This window comes from Oncorhynchus tshawytscha, linkage group LG34 (assembly GCF_018296145.1).
Source record: "Oncorhynchus tshawytscha isolate Ot180627B linkage group LG34, Otsh_v2.0, whole genome shotgun sequence".
NCBI classification, from domain to species: Eukaryota; Metazoa; Chordata; class Actinopteri; order Salmoniformes; family Salmonidae; genus Oncorhynchus; species Oncorhynchus tshawytscha.
Window position 1 is genome coordinate 9009238 of NC_056462.1, and position 19771 is coordinate 9029008.

The 19771-nt window shown below is 43.9% G+C and overlaps 1 protein-coding gene across 2 annotated transcripts in view; it reads left to right on the top strand.

Annotated features, from left to right (window-relative positions):
• Positions 1 to 19771, top strand: part of LOC121841779 — a 53425-nt gene extending 33654 nt beyond the window's left edge. The window contains exons 3-6 of one of the 2 annotated variants that reach the window (XM_042311885.1): positions 4686 to 4850; positions 5627 to 5738; positions 5938 to 6035; positions 18589 to 19771. In XM_042311885.1, coding sequence (XP_042167819.1) covers positions 4686 to 4850; positions 5627 to 5738; positions 5938 to 6035; positions 18589 to 19509 — 1296 coding nt within the window. In that variant the 3' untranslated portion in view covers positions 19510 to 19771. The remainder of the gene's footprint in view (positions 1 to 4685; positions 4851 to 5626; positions 5739 to 5937; positions 6036 to 18588) is intronic. The other variant, XM_042311884.1, reaches the window with a different exon arrangement.

Below are 19771 nucleotides of genomic sequence, written 5' to 3' on the forward strand. Positions count from 1 at the left end.
CTTCAGTTTGCATACCGCCCCAACAGGTCCACAGACGACGCAATCGCCATCACACTGCACACTGCCCTATCTCATCTGGACTTAAGGAATATCTATGTAAGAATGCTGTTCATTGACTACAGCTTAGCATTCAACACCAAGCTCATCATCAAGCTGGAGGCCCTGGGTCTCAACCCGTCCTGTGCAATTGTGTCCTGGACTTTCTGACGGGCAACCCCGAGGTGGTGACGGTAGGAAACAACATCTCCACTTCGCTGACCCTCAACACTGGGGCCCCACAAGTGTGCATGCTCAGCCCCCTCCTGTACTCCCTGTTCACCCACAACTGCATGGCCATGCACGCCTCCAACTTAATCACCAAGTTTGCAGACGACACAATAGTAGTGGGCTTGATTACCAACAAAGAAGAGACAGCCTACATGGAGGAGGTGAGTGCACTCGGGAGTGTGGTGTCAGGAAAACAACTCTTACTCAACGTCAACAAAACACAGGAGATGATCGTGGACTTCAGGAAACAGCAGAGGGAGCACCCCCCTATCCACATTGAAGGGACAGCAGTGGAAAGGTGGAACTTTTTAAGTTCCTCGGCGTACACATCACAGACAAACTGAAATGGTCCACTCACACAGACAGTGTGGTGAAGAAGGCGCAACAGCACCTCTTCAACCTCAGGAGGCTAAAGAAATTTGGCTTGGCACCTAAAACCCTCAACAACTTTTACAGATGCACAATTGAGAGCATCCTGTCGGGCTGTATCACAGCCTGGTACTGGAAACTGCACCGCCCTCAACCTCAAGGCTCTCCAAAGGGTGGTGCGGTCTGCACAACGCATCACCGGGGGCAAACTACCTGCCCTCCATGACACCTACAGCACCCGATGTCACAGGAATGCCAAAAAGGACAACTACTACCCGAGCCACAGCCTGTTCACACACTGACATCCACAATTGACGGTCCATCAGCAGGCAATTAAGTATGCTAGGCAGCCTGTTTCAGTGTTAGTTTTTTTTAAAGTATGCTAAGCAGTGAGAGGGTTTTGTTCATGCAGGAACAGTCATGTGTGCTTTCTTTAGAGAACAGTGTAGGTTCAAAGGAAGAATAAACAAATATCACGATATGCCTCACTCAAATAAATATCAAATGGTATTGATATTATATAAAATTATCGATATTGGTGCCCACCACTACGATTTCCTCATCTGATAAACCTCTACTACAACTTTGTCTCTGTGGTAGTATTCATTCCCAATATCTTGGGTGTCTTGGGTGGCTGCACCACTGACACTCTTGGAGACCTATTTATCCTCAAAAGTGTGTACATTTTGCATATTAAGTTGGCAGCCTGAGGGTCTTCTCTGAGCAGTTGACATTCCCTCATTTAAACTCTCTACAGACAGTAGGTTTTGTAGCTGGGCCTCATATTTCTACCATTTTGTTTAATTTCACCTTGTCACTAGCAATAGAATGTATAAATATGACCTCTATTCTTGTACCAAATATGACTAAGATTTGACACTACGTTTAGTGACAAACAGTTTTCCAATCCGCCATTGCAAAGTTTTCGCAACTTCCTCCCAAAATTGGAAATTAAATGTTTCATTATGCTGCATAACAGAATATATTGCCGTTGAAATAGCATGGTAACCAAAAAATGTATTTAAAAATAAATAATTATGATTAACTTTCTGGTCCTCCCCAACATCCCTGCCACCCCCATACAATTTGTTTCAGATTTGGTGGTTCAACAGAATTATTTTCATTTCTCATCTGTTGTGTAAAGTTATTCAGATCTATGCATTTATCAGTACGGTCTAGAGTTCGACCGATTAATCGGAATGGCCGATTAATTAGGGCTGATTTCAATTTTTCATAACAATCGGAAATCGTTATTTTTGGACACCAATTTGGCCAATTTAAAATTTTTTTATTTTTTTTACACCTTTATTTAATCTTTATTTAACTAGGCAAGTCAGTTAAGAACACATTCTTATTTTCAATGACGGCCTAGGAACGGTGTGTTAACTGCCACGTTCAGGGGCAGAACGACAGATTTTTACCTTGTCAGCTCGGGGGATTCAATCTTGCAACCTTACAGTTAACTAGTCCAACGCTCTAACCACCTGCCTCTCATTGCACTCCACGAGGAGACTGCCTGTTACGCGAATGCAGTAAGCCAAAGTAAGTTGCTAGCTAGCATCAAACTTATCTTATAAAAAACAATCAATCATAATCACAAGTTAACTACACATGGTTGATGATATTAGTAGTTTATCTAGCGTGTCCTGCATTGCATATAATCGATGTGGTGCGTATCGTTGCTCCAATGTGTACCTAACCATAAACATCAATGCCTTTCTTAAAATCAATACACAGAAGTATATATTTTTAAACCTGCATATTTTGCTCAAAGAAATTCAGGTTAGCAGGCAATATTAACCAGGTGAAATTGTGTCACTTCTCTTGCGTTCATTGCACACAGAGTCAGTGTATAAGCAACAGTTTGGGTCGCCTAATTTGCCCGAATTTTACGTAATTATGACATAACATTGAAGGTTGTGCAATGTAACAGGAATATTTAGATTTATGGATGCCACCCGTTAGATAAAATACGGAACGGTTCCGTATTTCACTGAAAGAATAAACGTCTTGTTTTCGAGATGATAGTTTCCGGATTCGACCATATTAATGACCTAAGGCTCGTATTTCTGTGTGTTATCATGTTATAATTTAGTCTATGATTTGATAGAGCAGTCTGACTGAGCTTTGGTAGGCACCAGCAGGCTCGTAAGCATTCATTATTCAAACAGCACTTTTGTGCGTTTGCCAGCAGCTGTTGATGACTTCAAGCCTATCAACTCCCGAGATTAGGCTGGTGTAACCGATGTGAAATGGCTAGCTAGTTAGCGGGGTGCACTCTAATAGCTTTCAAACGTCACTCGCTCTGAGACTTGGAGTGGTTGTTCCCCTTGCTCTGCAAGAGCCGCGGCTTTTGTGGAGTGATGGGTAACGCTGCTTCGATGGTGGCTGTTGTCGTTGTGTTCCTGGTTTGAGCCCAAGTAGGAGCGAGGAGAGGGACAGAAGCTAAACTGTTACACTGGCAATACTAAAGTGCCTATAAGAACATCCAATAGTTAAAGGTATATGAAATACAAATGGTATAGAGAGAAATAGTCCTATAATTCCTATAATAACTACAACCTAAAACTTCTTACCTGGGAATATTGAAAACTCGTCTTAAAAGGAACCACCAGCTATCATATGTTCTCATGTTCTGAGCAAGGGACTTAAACGTTAGCTTTCTTACATGGCACATATTGCACTTTTACTTTCTTCTCCAAAACTTGGTGTTTGCATTATTTAAACCAAATTGAACATGTTTCATTATTTATTTGAGGCTAAATTGATTTTATTGATGTATTATATTAAGTTAAAATAAGTGTTCATTCAGTATTGTTGTAATTGTCATTATTACAAATACATTTTTAAAATCGGCCGATTAATCGGCATCTGCTTTTTTTTTTGTCCTCCAATATTCGGTATCCGCTTTGAAAAATCATAATCGGTCGACCTCTAGTACGGTCCTCTCCACAGTTAACTATCACCACAGACAACAGTGTCAAAATCAGTACAGTTAAATCCTACTATAGCACTAGGTCCACCCTTTACCAGTCCCTCCACAGATACAGTATATTGCATTTTATGGACAAATCAAAAATGATTTTCTGAAGAAGCCTTTGACTTGCCTCGTGAAGTGCCACCATACACAGCACAGCCATTAGACAGACAGCACAAAAATGTTTACATCAGCAAGAGCAGGGAAGACCAGGGCTCATGATTGGAATATCACTTGCAGTGTAGCCTAGTTTTTATTTACAACATCCCAGCAGCGCAAAAACTCAGGAACAAAGTTAGACGTATAACTTTTCCCTGTGCTTCTCTGAGCACTTTGTATAGCCTAGGCCTATAGCCTGTTATAAACTGGGTGGTTCGAGCCCTGAAAGCTGATTGGCTGAAAGCCATGGTATATCAGATACCACGGGTATGACAAAACATTTGTTTTTACTGCTCTAATTTGGCTGGTAACCAGTTTATCATAGCAATAAGGCACCTCAGGGGTTTGTGATATATGGCCAATATACCACGGCTAAGGGCTGTGTCCTAGCATTCCGCGTTGCATCGTGCCTAAGAACAGCCCTTAGCTGTGGTATATTGGCCATATACCACTCCCTCCATATACTACAGCCCCTACAGTTTATCAAGTTCATGCACATTTTTTGTTGAGACGGGTATGTGTAGTTTTCATATGGTGTCATTTAAAACTTGTTTGTTTAATGAACACAAAATGGGATGTTTTATTCAGACTTTCATTGAGACTCTATTTAGTATGCATCACATCTGATCTCAGTCTATTCTGCATAAACATGACAGAGCTATATAACCAATATACACTTAAAAATAAAAAAATATATCCACACACTAACAAACACCTACTGTACACGTCAAAATGTACACCACAACAACATCTTATGTCCACCATGATGGGTTTAACAATGAAGTCATTCTGTAACTACAGTATAGGACTCAAGTGTAGTGGGGATGGGTAAACACTCCATGTTGAAAGTCTGTTTATTATCTGTGTGTACGTACCTGAGGGAGTGTGTGTCTGTATCACCTGTCTCTTCCAGGAGGAGGAGAGTCCAGAGGTGCTGCTGGTGAAGGAAGAGGGGTGTGAGGAGGGTCTGGGGAACCCTGAGGGGACCATGGTCATGGAGGACAACCAGACGACACCTCCTCCTGAACCCACAGAGGCACCAGCTGAGCAGCACAGGACTACACAGAGTCTCACTGAGGTGAGCCCACTGTAAACTACTGTCTGAATGGTATTAGGTCAGGATCTGTATCCACAAAGATCAGAGTGCTGATCTAGGATCAGTTTTGCCTTTGCCTTTTAGATCTTAATGAATAAGACTATATAGACAAGTGGGGATCAGCACTCTTACTCTTAGATGCTTTGTGGTGTTAGGTTCTTATTTTCAGAGTAAATAACTCGACGGACACTAGAGAAACTTAACCAAACAGCTGGATTCAGACAAAAGACATTTCACACAAGCACTGATATTTAACCCTTTCTCCTAGGCTGAGTCTCCTCCTACCCATCTGTACAAACATTGTTCTTTACTGCTAGGCAGGACACTAGTGATATGGGCCATAAACTTCTATTTCTCCCTTAAGCTGACCTGACCTCAACCCCCCTCTGTCACTAATCCATGGCTCTCTTCCCTTATCAATGCCTGCCACATGTAATCGCTTCCCTGCACTCAACACATTCCAAGCTTAATTGCACACACTATATACCTTCCTCCTATAACCCTTAACTTCTGGTGTAGACCCTCTAAACCTCAGCACTCCATCAGTGACATGAATAAGTATATTTCACATTCTCAAAACCCAACAGTGGATACGGGCCCAGGTCTTGATTCATTTTGTCTTAAGTGTGGGACCATGTCTTTGAATTATCAAACCATTAAAGTGTGTCAAATAATCAAAGCAACTAACACGTTTGCATAGTACTCATAGCAATCCCTAATTCTTGATCCAACATCCTGTCACTCTGTATCTCTTACAGTCAGTAGACATGGAGGATGGAAAGCCTGATCTGCTGCTGGTCAAAGAGGAGACAGTAGAAGACGGACCAGAGAACATTGACCTGCTGAGTGGACTAAAGATGGGGGAGCAAGGTAAGGGAGACATATGTATACAGAACATAATAGATATGCTTCAATGGGAATAGTGGTGCACTTACATAAAATGAAATCAATACAATTTTATGTTTACATTAAAAATACACAATGTATGAACTTGACCAGGTAATTAACCAAAAAAAACACATATGTAAAGTTTTCTCTGCCATGTTTATTTTATAACCTCTTTCTGCAGGTGGTTGGTTGGAGGATGACAGAGGAGACTGGGCGGCCATCTTGGATTCCCAGACCCAGACAGGTGCAGCCAAGGGCCCGCGGGACAACATAGTGGAGGTCAGTGGATGGGACAGCGTCCTCAACTTTGGGCTGGGGAACAACACTGTTAACCACAACCAGAAACAGACAGTAGAACACAAAACCATGTCTGAACTTAGTCTCCATGACAACAGACTGGCTGAGACCAGGACGAGGTTTAGATTTGGTCCGCGGGGACGAGGAAGTGTCCGTATGCGGCAGGAGAGAACAGACACAGACTCTGCTAGCGATGCTCCGTCCTGCTCCTATAGTTGTGATTCAGAGAGACTGATGGTGTCTCAGATTAACCACCTAACAGGTGCTGCCTTCAGCCTGCCTTCTATAGGATCTATCAACTGGAACATGGACCCTGCGACAACACAGACACTACCTGGCCTTCGTTCTCCTCACACACCTAATGTTAAACCAGACCTCAGACAATGCCAGTGCCTCAACACAAAATGGATACACAAGTCCATTGACAAATGACAGTAGTAGTAACACTGTCAGTAGATCTGGTGGAAAAGAGAAGCACTTCCCGTGGGAAAGTCTTCAGTTTCCCTAAACAGGTGGAGCTCCACCAAAGGCTACACATGGGGGAGAAATCATTCGGCTGCTATCTGAGCCATGCCAGTTTCTCCCGCACGTTCAACCTGAAGAGGCACCAGAGGGTCCACACAGGGGAGAAAACCTACAGCTGCACCCAGTGTGAGAAGAGGTTCTCCCACCTGAAGATCATCTTAAGGTCCATACAGGAGAGAGAATACAGCTACCTCAGAATACACCAGCAGAAAATGCTCATGGCCAATGTATAGTATAGTGACATGTAATGTAGTACTAGTTAGTTTGTAGTTAATTATGTTGGTTTTGGATATATAAGGAACTGGAAGAGCTGAACTGAGGGAAAAAATGAGTATGATGACATAAACCCCACTGATCTCATGAGCCTTATTAATACATACCCCAGTCCTTATTCCCTGTCCCCTCATCACTAACTGCAATGACTGCCTTTCCTTTTCCCTGGATTCCCTCGCTCCCCTCAAAACCTGCTCAGTCTCCTTCACCCACTGCTCCCTGGTACGCCGCCGAGATACGCCAGTCAAAAGCCAGTGGACGGCTGCAAGAGGACTGGTCTGGTACGTCCTTCTCAAGCATACACAGATCACCTGTTAAAATATAAAAGAACGCCCTCTCAGCTGCAAGAACATCTTACTACTCCGACCTCATCAACTCTGGTAAAAACAACCAAAAAGTCCCCTTCTCCACAGCGAACCGCCTACTTCAGCCTCCTGACAGCTTCCCTGCAGACTCCTCCCCTGAACGGTGCAACAAGTTCCTGAAAATCCATGACATCCACCACCACCTACATACACCAGTATAACCTCCGCATCCCCATAGATAGTTTCCCGGTCCTTTTGTCAACACAAGTCAAAAGCCTCGGTGTCACTCTGGACCGAAACCCTCATCCATGCCCTCATCACTTCCCGTTTGGACTATTGCAACACTCTGCCTCCCAAACTCACCAACCGACTTCAACTGGTCCAGAACTCTGCTGCCAGAATCCTCACCTGCACCAGATCAACCGATCACATTACACCAATCCTCATCAATCCACACTGGCTCCCTGTGCAATCCCGTATTAACTTTAAGACCGACACCTACAAAGCACCCCACAACCTGGCACCCACCTACCTCTCTGACCTTCACCCAGCACGTGCCCCTTCTGCTCCTCCTCTGCTGGTTTCCATGTCACCCCCCATTCACAGGTCAAATAGGGGGTGCTTATATTTGTCCTGTTTCACTGCATGTATTAGTGGTTAACCAGTGTGAGTGTTAGATGTGAAATGGAAATATGTTGTTTTTTAAATATCTGAGACACCCTGGGAGAGTGAGGTCACAGCCAGGGACCAGCCATTATTGACGGCAATACTGGAGCAATTAGGGTTAAGTTCCTCGCTCATCGACAGATTTTTCAACTAGTCTGCTGAAGGATTCGAACCAACGACATTTTCGGTTACTGGCCCAATACTCTTAAACGCTAGGCTACCTGCCGCCTCTCCACCATGGTTGCCTGAACCTTCAACTGCTCTGCCTCAGGCTCTGGAATGCACTCCCCCCCCACACATACAATATGCAGACACAGTATTCTCATTCAAAAACCTCCTAAAAACACATCTCTTCAAGGATGCCCATAACCTATTACCTGTGGTCTGTCATTGACTCTGTCCTACTTAACCCCCCGACCCCCGTGTCTTCTCAGTATAGCTACAGTGCCTTGAAAGTATTCAGTTAACACCCCTTGACTTTTTCCACATTTTTGTTGTGTTACACAATTACATTGGCCTACAGACACAATACCCCATAATGTCAAAGTGGAATTAAGTATTCAACCCCTTTGTTATGTCATGCCTAAATACAGTTGAAGTCGGAAGTTTACATACACTTCGGTTGGAGTCATTAACTCGTTTTTCAACCACTCCACAAATTTCTTGTTAACAAACTATAGTTTTGGCAAGTCAGTTAGGACATCTACTTTGTGCATGACACAAGTCATTTTTCCAACAATTGTTTACAGACAGACTATTTCACTTATAATTCACTGTATCACAATACCAGTGGGTCAGAAGTTTACATACACTAAATTGACTGCCTTTAAACTGCTTGGAAAATTCCAGAAAAGGATGTCATGGCTTTAGAAGCTTCTGATAGGCTAATTGACATAATTTGTATTTCAAGGCCTACCTTCAAACTCAGTGCCTCTTTGCTCGACATCATGGGAAAATCAAAAGAAATCAGCCAAGACCTCAGAAAAAAATTGTGGACCTCCACAAGTCTGGTTCATCCTTGGGAGCAATTTATAAATGCCTGAAGGTACCAAGTTCATCTGTACAAACAAAAGTATGCAAGTATAAACACCATGGGACCACGCAGCCGTCATACCGCTCAGGAAGGAGACGCGTTCTGTCTCCTAGAGATGAACGTACTTTGGTGCGAAAAGTGCAAATCAATCCCAAAACAACAGCAAAGGACCTTGTGAAGATGCTGGAGGAAACAGGTACAAAGTATCTATATCCACAGTAAAACGAGTCCTATATCGACATAACCTGAAAGGCCGCTCAGCAAGGAAGAAACCACTGCTCTTAAAAAAAACAGACTAGGTTTGCAACTGCACATGGGGACAAAGATTCTACTTTTTGTCCTCAGGCCTGATGAAACAAAAATATAACTTTTTGGCCATAATGACCATCGTTATGTTTGGAGGAAAAAGGGGGAGGCTTGCAAGCCAAAGAACACCATCCCAACCGTGAAGCACGGTATAAATATGTACAAACAGTGTATTCCTAAAGACTTTAACATAACAAGGATCTACAATTTACAAAAATCACACATGGAAAACATTTCGAAAAAACAGGCACTCGCTCATCATGCTTCTTCCCTCCGCTGCCCTCCTCCTCCTCTCATTCACTCTGGGGCTCTGGTGGCAGCATCATGTTGTGGGGGTGCTTTGCTGCAGGAGGGACTGGTGCACTTCACAAAATAGATGGCATCACGAGGAAGGGAAATGATGTCGATATATTGAAGCAACATCTCAAGACATCAGTCAGGAAGTTAAAGCTTGGTCACAAATGGGTCTTCCAAATGGACAATGACCCCAAGCATACTTCAAAGTTGTGGCAAAATGGCTTAAGGACAACACAGTCAAGGTATTGGAGTGGCCATCACAAAGCCCTGACCTCCATCCTCTAGAAAATTTGTGGGCAGAACTGAAAAAGCGTTTGCGAGCAAGGAGTCCTATAAACCTGACTCAGTTACACCATCTGTCAGGAGGCATGGGCCAAAATTCACCCAACTTATTGTGGGAAGCTTGTGGAAGGCTTCCTGAAATGTTTGACCCAAGTTAAACAATTTAAAGGCAATGCTCCCAAATACTAATTGAGTGTATGTAAACTTCTGACCCACTGGGAATGTGATGAAATAAATAAAGCTGAAATAAATCACTCTCTACTATTATTCTGACATTTCACATTCTTAAAATAGTGGTTACCCTAACTGACCTAAGACCTAAGAATTCCTACTAGGATTAAATGTCAGGAATTGTGACAAACTGAGTTTAAATGTATTTGGCTAAGGTGTATGTAAACCTCCGACTTCAACTGTAAGTTCAAGAGTAAACAGTCGCTTAACAAGTCACATAATACCTTGATTTTTTAATGGCCATCTCATCTCTGTACTCCACACATACAGAAAATTGTAAGGTCCTTCAGCCATGCAGTGAATTTCAAACACAGATTCAACCACAAATAGTGGGGAGGTTTTCCAATGCCTCACAAAGAAGGGCAGCTATTGACAGATGGGTAAAAAACGTTTTTTTAAAGCAGACGTTGAATATCCCTTTGAGCATGAGGAAGTTATTAATTACACTTTGGATGGTGTATCAATACACCCAGTCACTACAAAGATACATGCGTCCTTCCTAACTCAGTTGCCGTAGAGGGAGGATACCTCTCGGGAATTTCACCATGAAGCCAATGGTGACTTTATAACAGTTACAGAGTTTAATGGCTGTGATAAGAAAACCAGAGGATGGATCAACAACATTGTAGTTATTCCACAATACTAACCTAATAGACAGAGTGAGAAGATGGAAGCCTGTACAGAATCCAAATATTCCATAACATGCATCCTGTTTGCAACAAAGCATTAAAGTAATACTGCATAATACAAACTGTTGTGTTTGGGGCAAATCCAATACAGTACATTATTGAGTACCACTCTCCATATTTTCAAGCATTGTGGTGGCTGCATCATGTTATGGGTATGCTTGTAATCGTGAAGGACTGGGGAGTTTCAGGATAAAAATAAACGGAATAGAGCTAAGCACAGGCAAAGTCCTAGAGGAAAACCTGGTTCAGTCTGCTTTCCACCAGACAACTTTCTGCAGGACAATGACCTAAAACAAGGCTAAATCTACACTGGCGTTACTTACCAAGAAGACAATGAATGTTCCTGAGTGGAAAATGAATGTTCCTACTTGAAAGTCTATGGCAAGACCTGAAACGGATTCTCTAGCAATGATCAACAACCAATTTGACAGAGTTTGAAGTATTTTGAAAAGAATAATGGGCAAATGTTGCACAGTCCAGGTGTGAAAAATTCTGAAAGACTTACCCAGAAACACTCACAGCTGTAATCTTTGCCAAAGGTGCTTCTACAAAGCATTGACTCGGGGGGGTGAATACTTATGTAAATTACATTTCTGTACTTCATTTTTAATACATTTTGCAAAAATGTCACTTTTTTGTCACTGTCATTATGGGTTATTGTGTGTAGATGGGTGAGATTTTAATTTATTCCATCCTTTGGATTTTTTTGTGCATTATAATTAAAAATAACACATTTACATAAGTATTCAGACCCATTGCTAGGAGACTTGAAATTGTGCTCAGGTGGATCCTGTTTCCATTGATCATCCTTGACATGTTTCCACAACTTGATTGGAGTCCACCTCGTAAATTCAATTGATTGGACATGATTTGGAAAGGCACACACCTGTCTATGTAAGGTCCCACAGTTGACGGTGCATGTCAGAGCAAAAACCAAGCCATGAGGTCAAAGGAATTGTTGGTAGACAAGATTGCTTCCAGGCACAGATCTGGGGAAGGGTACCAAAACATTTCTGCAGCATTGAAGTTCCCCAAGAACACAGTGGCCTCCATCATTCTTAAATAGAAGAAGTTTGGAACCACCAAGACCCTTCCTAGAGCTGGCCGCCAGGGCAAACTGAGCAATCAGGGGAGAAGGGCCTTGGTCAGGGAGGTGACCAAGAACCTGATGGTCACTCTGACAGAGCTCCAGAGTTCCTCTGTGGAGATGGGAGAACCTTACAGAAGGATACCAGCACTCCACCAATCAGGCCTTTATGGCAGACTGGCCAGAGCTTCTCTTCAGTAGAAAGGCACATGACAGCCTGCTTGGAGTTTGCCAAAAGGCACCGAAAAGGACTCTCAGACCATGAGAAACAAGAGTCTCTGGTCTGATGAAACCAAGAGTAAACTCTTTGGCCTAAATGCCAAGCGTCACATATGGAGGAAACATGGAACCGTCCCTACGGTGAAGCATGGTGGTGGCAGCATCGTGCTGTGGGGAAATATGAACAGAGCAAAGTACAGAGAGATCCTAGATGAAAACCTTATCGAAAGCACTCAGGACTGAGGCAAAGGTAAACCTTCCAACAGGACAACGACCCTAAGCACACAGCCAAGACAACACAGGAGTGCCTTCGGGACAAGTCTCTGAATGGCCTTGAGGGGCCCAGGCAGAGCCCGGACTTCAACCTGATCGAACATCTTTGAAGAGACCTGAAAGAGACCTGAAAATAGCTTTGCAGTGACGCTCCCCATCCAACCTGACAGAGCTTGAGAAGATCTGCAGAGAAGAATGGGAGAAATTCCCCAAATACAGGTGTGCCAAGCTTGTAGCGTCATACCCAAGACTTGAGGCTGTAATCGCTGCCAAAGGTGCTTCAACCAAGTACTGAGTAAAGGGTTTGAATACTTATGTAAAGGGAATATTTCTGTTACTTATATTTTATTTGCAAAAAAATTACAAACCTGTTTTGCCTTTGTCATTATGGGGTATTGTGTGTAGATTGATGAGGGGAAAAAACAATTGAATCAATTTTAGAATAATGCTGTAACGTAATGAAATGTGGAAAATGTCAAAAGTTCTGAATACTTTCCTAATGCACTATATGTGTCCCCCTAACCCGCACCCAAAACCGGGTCCGTATCCTATTCCCAATCCTACCCCTTAAACATAAAACCTTACCCTAAACCGTATTCGTATCCTCTACCCAATCCCTCCCTCTTTTTATCTGACCTGTATCATCTGGTCCTTTATTTAAATATTAATTGGATTGATGCACTTGATTTTATGATCTTTCGTACAGCACTTTATTTAATGTAGGCCTACTTTTAATGTAAGACTTCCCTGAAAGGCATCTGCCAAATATAATGTATTATTATGGCGATGAGGCAGAGTAGATTATATGGTGATGGTTGGTGTGATGGTTTCTGTAAAAATACTTCACGGATGAAGAGTGACAACCTTAGTTTGATACTGGTGTTTTATAGTCAGATAATGATCGTGCCTTAATTAATGTTTACTTGACATGGAGTAGTAAAGATGTGTGTACTGTAATGTTGAACCTTTTCCTAAGTATTCTAAAATTCATTTTATCAAAGCGAGGGTACCAGATTTACAGAAAAGGTCAAGTGTTACTATAGTGACAAAAGTTATTCTACTTGTCACATATCATTCTGTGCAATAAAAGTACTATACTTCATGTTATGTGAGTACGTGTGACCATTTTGTTAAATACAACGTTAACTAGGTGTCGGCTGCCTTGGCTATTTTTGTATCATTGCAGGGACTGAATTTCGCTTATCTCTCTCTAGTAGTCCGTCGATTTCGACGATGACGACTCGTGGATGTCATTTCTGTTGTGGGTTCTTGAGTTGCTCAGGAGTCAGTTTTGAAGAGCAGACTGAAGCATGAGGGACAGACGTGCTTCTGGTGGTGTTGTGAGCGTGGTTGTGCGAGTATGACGCTTTTCTCTGGCTGCAGATAGTTGTTTCTGTCCCGCTCAAAGTTGTCTACTGCGGTGAGCGTTTGAGTGCCAGATGGATCGGGTAGAGGAAATGTCTGTGAGTTGGCTGGGCTGGATATTGCAGAACTTGAGGTTGTGTTTTCGGTAGCCTCAATTCTGGTGCTGTTAGCTTTCTGCAGTACCTCCAGGTTGGAGACCTTGTTTTGCCACCGGATACCCATAATTGATCTCAGAGATTGTGTATGGAATATTTCCAGCTGTTTGAAGTGGCGACTGTACAGGGTTCAAGTTTCACAGCCATACAACAGAGTTATGATGACTACCACATTGTAGATTTTCACTTTTGTGGAAAGAGTGATTGTGTTATCCTGTTCCTCAGCCTTCCCAATGACTGTCTTGCTGTCTGAATTCTGCTAGTTATTTCTTGGTCAAGTGAGCCGTCCTTGGAGATGGTGCTCCCCAGATATGTGAAGTGGGCGACATTCTGGAGCTCGGTTCCACTTAGGTGGATGCTGGAGACCACTGGGTTGGACAGGGGTGATGGTTGATGATTCCAGTTTTTTCCCAAGCTTTATCAAAGTTGTCTGATAAATACTGGAGGTCTGCCTCTGTGTGTGCAAGTAGGGCACAGTTATCAGCATAGAGGGTTCTTGTGGTTTGGTCTTTGCTCTTAGCCTGCACAGGTTGTAGATTGAACCATCATCCCTGTATCTGATGTAGATTCCTTTGTTAAGGTCCTTCGTGGCGAGATTTAGGACAAGAGTAAAAGAAGTTGAACAGCATCAGGCTCAAGATAAATCCTTGCTTGAAGCCATTGGAGATGGGAAAAGCTTCAGAGATATCACCACCACAGTGGATCTGGCCTTGCATCGTCATGTAGTACATGGATAATGTTGACTAGTTTTTGCGGGCAGACAAATTTGTGGAGGATCTTCCATAATCCCTCTGTTCACCGTGTCAAAAGCCTTGGGTGAGATTTATGAACATGTAGTAGAGGTCTTTTGCTCAATACATTTTTCTTGTATTTGCCTGATGATAAATATCATGTCCACTGTGACCAGGCCTGAATCCACATTGCGCTTCTGGGAGGTTGTCTTCTGAGAGGTTCACTTATTGAGGATGACTCAGAATGACTCGATACCATGGGGATAGCTTTTTCAGTTTCCTCAAGTATAGGTGGTTCGTCCAGGTGATGTTGGATGGCCTTTTGGGGCATCAGGTTTATGGTTGTGGGGTTGACAGTGGATGGTCTGTTCAGGAGATTGCTTAAGTGTTCCACACACCTCTCTGCAATACTTGTTTCGTCTCTGAGGAGGGTTTTGCCATCTGCTGATCTGAGGTGATGTGCAAGACTTCACCGGTCCCTAGATGGTTTTGAGGCATTCAAATAACTGTTTTGTGCAGTGTGTGTCTGCATACATTTGTGTGCATTCTGCTAGTCCCATCCACCATTGATCTTGCATCGATCAGAGCTGTTTCTGCAGTCTTTGCTGCAAGTGTTTGAACTTGTTTCTCTAGGAGGCAGATTGGGGGTTGTTTTGTAAAGACAATGCAGCGTTCTTTTCCTTCAGGAGCATCGTGATTTCGTCATCTTTGTCATCGAACCAGTCTTGGTGGGTTCTCTTTTTAGTGCCAAGGAGTTTTGTTGCTGATTCCTGTACAGTCTCTTTGAACTCCTCCCATTTTCCCGAAGGGGTATCCGTGGGGTTGATGTAGATTGCATGTTGAGTATCCAAGCTGCCTTGCAACTGAGCTTCTTGCAGCTTCCCTGGGGAGGGTGTAGATTTTTATGTGCCGCCTTGGGTGGTTTGGCACGATGTGTATACCAAGGATCACTCTCACCATTCTATGTGCAGCACTCTTCACCACGCATGGTTGTTGTAATCTTGACATCTTTAATGTTGGTCTGTCGCACAATGATATAATCCATCAGGTGCCAGTGCTTGGATCTTGGGTGCATTCATGTAGTTTTGTACTTGTCTGTTTGCCCAACGATGGTGTTTATGATGGCGAGGCTATGCTCTGAGCATTTGCTCAGGAGTAGGAGCCCATTTCCATTCATGGTTCCCACTCCATCTTTGCTAATCACTCCTTGCCAGTTGGTGCTCTCTTTGCCCACCCTGGCATTGAGGTCTCCAGCAATGATTAGTTTGTCACTCCAGGGAGTTGTTGGATGAGTAGAACTGCTCTTTCACATTGGCAGGGCTTGGTAATGTAGGTGCATTGGCACTGATTATTGTAGCATGCCTGGTCTTGTTGAGGAATCCTGATTTTCATTAGCCTCTCATTTATTCTGGAGGGTAAGTCTTGCAGGTGCCTGTGAAGGTTGGTTCTTATGGCACGTCCCAACCCCTGTATTTAGTCTTCACCGTTTGGTATCCCTTTCCAGAAAAACATTCAGTGATGGTGCCATCGTCAGCTTACCTTGTTTCACTCAGAGCTGCTATGTCGATCTTACATCTGCTCAGTTCTCTGGACAGCAAGAGAGTTCTTCTCTCGCGATGTGTGACAGAGTTTTTGTTCATTTATTGTTCTAATGTTCCAAGCACTTATTACGAGCTGCTTTTTGTCCGGTTCAACTGGTTTTCCTTATTTGTTTTTATTGCTTGTTTATTTTTTATATTTTTTTAAACCCCCTTTTCTCCCCAATTTTGTGTTATCCAATTGGTAGTTTCAGTCCATACAGACTCGGGAGAGGCGACGGTCGAGAGCCGTGCGTACTCCAAAACACAATCCAATCAAGCCGCACTGCTTCTTGACACAATGCCCAGTTAACCCGGAAGCCAGGTGCACAAGTGTGTCGGAGGAAACATACACCTGGCAACCGTATCAGCTTGCATTGCACCAGGCCTGCCACAGCAGTCTCTAGTGCACAATGAGACAAGGACATCCCTGCTGTCCAAACCCACTCCTAACCCGGATGATGCTGGGCCAATTGTGCGCCGCCCCATGCGTCTCCCGGTTGCGGCCAGCTGCGACAGAGTCTGGACTCTGCGCCACTCTGGAGGCCCATTGCTTGTGTTTCTACCATTTGGGGATGATCTGCCAGCCACAGTAAGCTGGCCAGATTCAGTAGGGCAGGCAATTTCTAAGGCACCTTTTCTAGCCCCTTCCCTAGGTTAGGTTGAACAGTGCTGTCCTAAAAAGGGCTGCTCAGATATCCAAGGTGCTGCTGAACATTTTCTCTGTCCTGGTTACAAAGATGAGTGTCCAATATCCTGGACCGCCAACATACAGGTTCGTGGCTATGACTGCCAGTGAACATCTCTCCCTGTCCCTTCGCCATTCCTCCACTGCGTCCAAAGCTAGCACCCAGAGTTGTCTGCACAGTTATTTTCAGGACTCTCCAGAGATGTTTGACCGGGTTCAAGTCTGGGCTCTGGCTGGGCCCCTCAAGGACATTCAGAGACTTGTCCCGAATCCACTCCTGCGTTGTCTTTGCTGTGTGCTTAGGGTCGTTGTCCTGTTGGAAGGTGAACCTTCGCCCCAGTCTGAGGTCCTGAGCGCTCTGGAACAGGTTTTCATCAAGGATCTCTCTGTACTTTGCTCCGTTCATCTTTTCCTCGATCCTGACCAGTCTCCCAGTCCCTGCCGCTGAAAAGCATCCCCACAACATGACGCTGCTACCATCATGGTTCAACGTAGGGATGGTGCCAGGTTTCCTCCAGACGTGACACTTGGCATTCAGACCAAAGATTTCAATCTTGGTTTCATCACACCGGAGAGTCCTTTAGGTGCCTTTTGGAAAACTCCAAGCGGGCTGTCATGTGCCTTTTACTGAGGAGTAGCTTCCATCTGACCACTCTACCATAAAGGCCTGATTGGTGGAGTGCTGCAGAGATGGTTGTCCTTCTGGAAGGTTCTCCACACAGGAACTCTGGAGCTCTGTCAGAGTGACCATCAGGTTCTTGGCCACGTCCCTGACCAAGGCCCTTCTCCCCCGATTGCTCAGTTTGGCAGGTCGGCCAGCTCTAGGAAGCGTCTTGGTGGTGCCAAACTTCTTCTATTTAAGAATGATGGAGGCCACTGTGTTCTTGGGGACCTTCAATGCTGCAGACATTTTTTGAGCACCCTTCCCCAGATCTGTGCCTCGACACAATCCTGTTTCGGAGCTTTATGGAGAATTTCTTCGACCTCATGGCTTGTTTTTTGTTCTGACATGCCCTGTCAACTGTGGGACCTTATATAGACAGATGTGTGCCTTTCCAAATCATGTCCGAGCAATTGAATTTACCACAGATGGACTCAAATCAAGTTGTAGAAACATCTCATGGATGATCAATGGAAAGAGGATGCCACTGAGCTCAATTTTGAGTGCCATAGCAAATGGTCTGAATACTTATGTAAATAAGGGATTTCTGTTTTTGTTTTTTATAAATCTGCAAACATTTCTAGAAATCTGTTTTGGCTTTGTCATCATGGCGTAGTGTGTATAGACTGATGAGGACTTTTATTTATTTCATCCATTTAAAATAAGGCTGTAAAATAACAAAATGTGGAGAAAGGAAAGGGGTCTGAATACTTTTTGAATGCACTGTACATGGCTCCTCCTTTTGCTACACATAGTTGCTTGGGGTTAGCCAGCGGCAGTAGCTGAAAGCATAAAGTAGCAAGCAACAAGCAGGCAGGCGGCAATCACTAACTACCACTACACTACGGCACTAGACGCATCCCACACATGCAAAGTACTTATGTGAGTGTTTTGTATTTAATTTCAACAAAATGGTCAAAGTTAACAATGTGTTGACTGACTTGGTTATTTGTGAATCATTGCAGGGACTGAGTTTCCATTATACTTAATATGGCAATTTTTTATAATAAACTCCAATGGCTCCATATTGTTGGGTACTTGAATCACAGTGTTTAGAGATGGGCTTGACTGTGGTTAACATTTTGTAATATCATGTCATGTTTCTGTGTCTACAATAAAGAGTTTCTTTTATATAACCTTTATTTGCTCTTCTGTACAATTTGTGTTTACAGTCTGCAGTCCATGAGGACCTGCTGATATCCAGTGTTGCTGGCGGGAGAGACTGGACCTCTGAAGCGGCGTGTCACAAAACCTGGCCCCTGATCAGGATCCTGGATCAGGAGCCGTCGCTCTTCCTCCCCGAGTCAGAACCAGAACCGAACCGCGAGGGACAGAGACTCCACCACCACACAGAACACAACCAGTGGACAGGTGGACTGAACAACCTCAGTCCTGGTGGTCATCAGAGAGACGGAGGCTCCAGTCAGGGATCCAGTCTGCAGCCCAGACCCTTCTCTTCACAGTCTCAGTGCAGTGATGAAGCAGGGCCTGGGGCTGATAGAGATAGACCCTCCTGTTCCTATGATAAAAACACCACAGTATCCATGATGAACAGAGCAGGTCACCCTGGGCTTCAGTCTTCACAGAGACTGGTGGGAGACCCCCCTGGTGGTAGTCTATCAGCAAGTTTGTCTTCTCCTTCAGGGTCTTGTCTAATGCCTAGTGACTGGGTTCATAGAAATCCTGGGCCTGGGTCTAGCCTTCCTCAGTTACCTCGGGGTTACCCCACCAATACAGACCGGGTCAGGATGGGCATTCACCACGAGAAGTATTTAGCCTATAACATAGCACACAATCCCAGCAACACCCAAACAATGGCAAGTGGTCAAGGAGGGAGTTCAAAAACTCCTGCTTCTACCTCCTCTGGTGTCATTGGGTCACAACGTGGGAGGCCGAATATTAGGACTGACTGCGACAAGCCGTACAGCTGCGCCACATGTGGGAAGCACTTTACTAGGGCAAACTATTTGAAGGAGCATCAGACCGTTCACACCAAGGAGAGGCCTTTCAAGTGCAAACTATGTTACAAGAGCTTCCCCTTCCGGAGTAACCTCATCAGACATAGGAGTGTCCACAATGGGGAGAAATCGTAGCAGTGTGGCTTGAGATGTACACAGGGGATGTCAGGAAACCATTCTTTAGCTGACATGGTTATATTGTGAAGTGTCTTGGGGTAAGAGGGTAATTAACCACATACCCCTTATTAACCCTTTGTTAACTTGTCATTTGAAACAGGCTTGCGTAAATACATGTTTTTAGAGAGAGACCATAAAGCTAGGCTAAAACAAGAACAGTTGAAAATGTACCTTGCTGAGGTGATGATGGAATAAAGTTGTTCTATAATTTTCTACTCTA